Source organism: Chaetura pelagica, unplaced genomic scaffold (genome assembly GCF_000747805.2).
Source record: "Chaetura pelagica isolate M959 unplaced genomic scaffold, ChaPel_1.0 scaffold79, whole genome shotgun sequence".
NCBI lineage: Eukaryota > Metazoa > Chordata > Aves > Apodiformes > Apodidae > Chaetura > Chaetura pelagica.
Genome location: NW_009969339.1, coordinates 2,034,774 through 2,040,773, shown reverse-complemented (window position 1 = coordinate 2,040,773; position 6,000 = coordinate 2,034,774). Strand labels below are relative to the sequence as shown.

Sequence of the window (6,000 nt, the reverse complement as noted above, 5' to 3'; positions counted from 1 at the left end):
AAGAGATCAGTGGGAGAGAACACACTTGTGCTAATAAACATGCATGTTTCACCTATAAATATCTCCTCACCTAACAACAGATGATCAGCCTGGAAAAGACTGAAAACTGCTGGGTTATGATGCTACCAGAAGCCAAGTGTTTCAGCAACACAGCCCAAAATGAAGCCCAGACTGGAAAGAAGTGAGCAGAACACAATGTAGATCCATTTCCCAGCTCAGGCAGAGAGCCCAAAGTGCAGCTAAGGCTGCAGCGCTGTCCCAGAGACACCTATGACACAGCAGTATGTGTTGGACAGAGAGGTGCAGATGCAGCTGTTTGGCTGCTCCTTTCTCACTGTTGCCTGCCAGACAGTGCTAAAGTGGTAAATCTTTGTGCCAAATAACAGTGCTGTCATATACAGGAATGGGCACCTCTGAGCTTCCCTTCTGGGTGATAAATGTACAGCAAGAGCAAAATAATCTGATGCTTACAAGCAGAACTCATTTAGCTGGAAGAGACTTAGAATTAATGGGAAACCAAATGCAAAAACAAAGGCTGGTGTGATGGAGTGAGAAGAGCTGATAAACTACAGACTACAAAATATGTCTCTATGGGACCTTAAAACTAAAGGCTGAAGCTGCAGAGGAAGATACTACCCCCTCATATAATCTCTTCTTTGTTCTCTGCATCTCAAGTCTGCAATTTTGGTCAGGGACCACCTATGCTCTGCAGTGTGAACTGTTCAGCACTGTGGTGCTCCCATCCCTCCAAAAGGCCTTCAGGCACATAAAGCTTTCCAAAACCTTACTAGCCTGCTCTTAATAAGCCCCTTTGAAAGATGCTGGGCTGGGATCTTGGGAAAAAGATTGCTCATAGTCTAGTTCCACAGTCACTAAAAGAGTAGGGAAAGGTTTCCTAATAGCCCATTTCTACTAGAAAGAAATGTCTGTTGAGAAAGCAATGCACTTGCAGGAACCTCTGTCCCTACCTCAGAGGTTATAAATTCTTTAGACAGAGACTGTCATTTTCTATGTATTAGTGCAGCATCCAGCTGAGTGGACATCTGCATGCTCTCAGAATAATAATGACAATCATTCCATGCTTTGTGCTGCTCTGAAGGACGGTGGTGGCACAAGCCCTGGGTAAGGAGTCTGAAATAGTTCTCTTGACAGATGCTGTAGTTGTGAGGAGCAGTGCAATAATTCAATTGAGAAGCTGTTCTGCCTCCTGGTAATGAAGCCAGCCAAGCAGCTGGCAGCAACCTGGTCTGTGGACACCCCAAAGCAGAGGAATGCCACATGGGGAGGCAGCTATGCCATCCCACATCCCCTTCAGGCTGAATTTGTGGGAGAACAGACCAATACCCATGCTGTTACAGATGAAAATAAAAATTCTTTTCAATGTGAGAATGTTTTCAAGGCTGCAAGAGTGAGAAAAGCAATTCCTCAGAGTTACTTCCAACCCAATGGCCATTTAAACTATCTGCACTATGATCAACTTTGAAAAATGTTCCAATTTCCCACATGTGAATCTGTATGCTGGGCAGATTCTGAACAGAAGAGTCTCTGAACAGAAGAGTTAAACTGTGAGTGCTAGATGAGAGCTGCCAGAGGGAACATAAGCCTTGTTACTGAGATTAACAAATAATAAATCATTACACTGGCACTCTCCACAACTGATGGTTAATTGATTAGTGTTTGGCAAGTGCACTGGCAAGTTAAGTATTATTATTAATGATAATATAAGGGATATTTCTTTTTCTAGTCTGAAATACGTTTTTCTCAACATAATAAGTAGGTACAAATTTGTTGGGAATGCCCTTTTGCAAACAGAGGGCAAATGGCTGCCCACCCAAGGTGACTGTGTGGTTTTGTAAGCAGAAGTAGAAAATATCCCTCCCACACAGGTGCCTGCATACAAACACACTGTAACACTCACTCCCATGAACTTGCTGCATGTCTTGTGCTATTCTGCTTCACATAAACTGGTAAGAGGTAGGCGAAGAAGGATCAGCTATATCCCAGATCCATCACAGAAGCCAGCACTGAAGGATACAAATGGCCAGAAGGCATGGGTTTTTTGTTAGTTCCAAAGCTGGGAACAAACCCAAACTAAAAAAAAAACCAACAACCCAACAAACTCAAACTAAAAAGAAACACCATGACCCAGACCCTGCTGATTAGCACAGCAGTTAGTTTCACATCCAGGAACAGCAGGGAGATGCAAACCCTGCCATTTTAGTGAGCAGCAGCACCAGGATCCCACAGAGACATAGTCACTGACAGCATCTAAGATCTAGGTCGGTAGCAGGGACCTTGGCAGCTCTGAAAGCTCTAGTGCCAGTCTGGGACTCTGGAGCTTTCTCTGTATCCTTATTCTTACATATTTGCCCAGCAGCTCCATCCAAGCCACAGAGCCAAGAGGTAGGTAGCCCAAGGATCAAGTATGTGGATTCTCAAGAGCTTTATAAGCCAGAGTTTTATAAGTTGCAAAGTTCTTGGCTTTGCAGAGATGCACTTTAAATCCATGCCAGAAATCAAAATTGATTGCCTTAGTTTCAATTTGGATTTCTTTCTGAATTCTAAATTAGCATTTGGGACTCACCAACCTCTGCTTAACTGAAAAAACTTCAAGCTAGGTCTATAGATCCCCTAGCAGGTGATGAGACTGGCAAAGAGAGCTGCAATGCTTGGGCACATTGTCGGGCAGGAGGCGGCCATGGCAGGGATCGTGCTATTGTGAGATAACAACTTTCTCAGCACTGACAAATAAACTAACTCAGACTCAGTTCTCCTTTTAATGCTTGACAAGGACTAAATTGAGTGTTCCCAACTAAAGAAGCACTCATTAAGGAGCTCAATAAGGCCAAATGAGTACTTTGGTGACGCAGAGCCTGAAGCCTTTCTACAGAATTGAGACTTTGTTTAACAACCCTGCTGCCGAGCCCTGGGTGAGACACACAGGCGTTGTCTGCTCACCTGTGCATCCAGTTCCATGATGTGAGCTACTTTGTTCCAGCCAAATCCAACAAACCGCCTGTCATACTCCGGGCAGTCCTTCCTCACAACAACGTATGGCTCAAAGTCTGCTTCCCACTCGACGCGGTAGGGAGTGGTGGCTGTTCGCCACTTGGCAAAGTTCGTTGGCGCATGCCCTTTCGTCCAGACGTGGTACCTTAAACAGACAGAAATGGCAGGGACGTGGGGAGGCAATTAGAGAGCACACATCTTGGCAAGGCAACGAAATATTACTTGTTAGATGAAATGCTCAAAAATAAGGTCATTAGCTTGCAGTTCACATCATCATTTTCAGGACATATAGGAGACAATTTCTAGGACAATTTCCAGCACGCTTCCCAGAGCATGCTCAGTGCTTAAACACATCTAGTTGGTGAAGGATAGTGTGAAAACACTACCTAATGCTAATGTAAGAAAGAATTACAAAGTACACAGGCAGTTCATCTGCACTACAAAGTGCTATGTCTTGTTCCTAGCAACCAAGCAGCTGTATCAGTGCTCTAAAATCAGTGCAAAATTCTGTGGCTCATATAGCATCCTAAAACCACATAGAAAAAGTTCTATTTCTATACGATAGTGACACTCATGATCTGTTTCATATGCAATTTTATAATTTGTATGAGAGACACCTGCAGCTCTGGATAAGTGTTCCGTTTTATTAATTACTGTTGTAACTATGGTAGGAGCCAAAGTACATAATTAAATTATTAAGTAAAATATTACATAAGGGCTTCTGATGCACTTTCTACGTTGTGGGGTGTACCCATGTGATCCTGAGCAAGGTAATAAATCTGATTCAGAGAAAAAGATCCTTTTATGCTTCGCTAATCTTGTTCAGGTCACAGCAGGTCCCTTCCAAAACCAGCTTGAATCCACCCCATTAGTGCCAGGGCCAACGACTCTCTCACCCACTTATTCTTCTTACACCTTTCTAAAAATCAATGGGACAGGCTCTTTCTGTAGACTCATAGATTAAATAATGAAACAAAGGCCTAGCAGGCCTTCTGTATTACAACACTCTGATATGTGTAACAGAAGGGGCAAAACAAACAACATGCCAGTTTGTAATATTAGGTGCATTGAATTCACAGGGACGCCTCATACTAAAGTAAAGGGATTTGAGCATTAAATATTTGAAGAATTAGGACCTGTGGTAATGTTTCAACTCCAGAAAGCCACTGCTAAAAACAGGGACATAAAACCACAAACTAGGAATTTCCACTTTAACTGGATATTCATATGGCTTATAACAGGATAAACAGGGAGGTGTTCAGCTTCGCTGACTCTCCTTGCTCAGGGGCAATGCAGGAGGGCAGAATTATGTAGATAGCACTGGGGTCCCAAGTAATCTATGGTCCTTTGAAGGCTGCATTTCAAAACTGTAAACAGGTTGCATCACTTTCAGATATCTGGCTTGGGGACCTGGAAAAACAAAGACCTTCTGTATTAAAACCACTGACAGTGAATTAACTCTTTAGAGGTTATCAGAAACCAGTGCCAGATTCACAAAGTCACTTACAATCCTTAATGCCCTTTGGAATAATCTCCAAAATGCTTATCCCATTTACTGGTCTCTTTCAGAAATGAGTTGGTAAACTATTCAGTCACTAATGGGAAGCAATCTATGCCGGAAAAAAGCACAATCACCATGTGGGGTTTAAAATTATATGGGATTGTGGAGGATGCTGTATCTTAGAACATCCTACCTCCGGCATTTTGAAATTAATTATGATAATAATAATAATGACTATGAAACACTTACAAAGTGATTTGTCTCTTCAGAGCCCCATACAAACTTTGATAATTGAGAGATTCCTGCAGAGAAACAGTCAAATGCTGCTGCTATTCTAGTAACACTCTCCCACTGATTTAAACAGGAGGGGAACATGACACTAACCATAAAAAAACACATTGATTTCTTTCCACCTTTTGTGGGGGAAAGCAGTATAATCAGTTACAGCAACTCAGGTATAACCTCTCTGTGCTGAGAATTCTGACCCACAGGAAAAAAAAAGGGGGAGAGATAATGAAGGGAAAACATGGAAGTGAGATAGGAGAGACTAAACAAAGCAGAAAGGAAGGAAGAGACCTGACTTTACCAAGCAAAATAACACCAGAGATTATGTGCTTGCCTTTTCAGAGTGATTGATGTGAGTGGAGAGCAAGAGGAAGACAAAGGGATGGCTAAGGTCAGGACAAAGGAAAATTAATACAGGATGCTCAAATAAGTTATGTGCACATTAATTATGAAGTAATAATTAGACTGGAAACAAGAATTGTGAGACTCAGGATTACATGTATCTGTACAAACAATATATATGGGTGTACACATACATATGCATATACCCACATATATAATCTGCTGGAGCTGTCCTGGGCAATGGCTGATCATCACATGAAAGGTACTGCTAAGTAAGACATGCAGACATCATTACATGCATATCCTTATAGAGGAAGCTACCAGAAAAGAGTAATTTCCAACAGAGTTTAGTCTTGATGATTCAGTTATGAGGAGTGGTTCACTGTCTGCTTTGGTCTTCCATCTCATAGGACAAATTAATAAATCTAATTTTTCCTGCTCAGGCCCTTCTCGCTCAAGATGTAGGTACACACTGAATTTTAAGGCCACGCTCAGTCTCACTGACTGACTCCCAGAAGTGCTTTGTGAAACTTGTGAACAACATATTTTTCACTTCACTGGCAATTTTGACAAATCCAAACAAAATAATTTGATCTCTGTAATCAAGTGCACAAAACCTGCTGTCTTTGGGTCAAATGTTTCATCTTACTTTCATAATCAATTGATTTTATTTTAAAACTATAGTAAACTTTGCTAAAATTAGTAAAACTAAATTGTTACTCCTCTCAGACCATTTTTCTTCCCTGCCTTGTCCCTTGAACCTTCCCGTTTCAGTAAGAGAGATGTTTTGGTGAAAGAAACATTTTCCCAGTTCTGTTCTTGAATGCTTAAACATTCTGCTGGATTGTGGATGCAATCAGTTG

At 41.7% G+C, this 6,000-nt stretch overlaps 1 protein-coding gene across 1 annotated transcript in view; it reads right to left on the bottom strand.

The window, feature by feature from the left end:
- LARGE (like-glycosyltransferase) overlaps positions 1-6,000 on the bottom strand; it is a 198,577-nt gene that overhangs the window by 1,811 nt on the left and 190,766 nt on the right. The window contains exon 13 of the mRNA XM_010005777.1: positions 2,959-3,154. Within this exon, the coding sequence (XP_010004079.1) occupies positions 2,959-3,154 (196 nt within the window). The remainder of the gene's footprint in view (positions 1-2,958; positions 3,155-6,000) is intronic.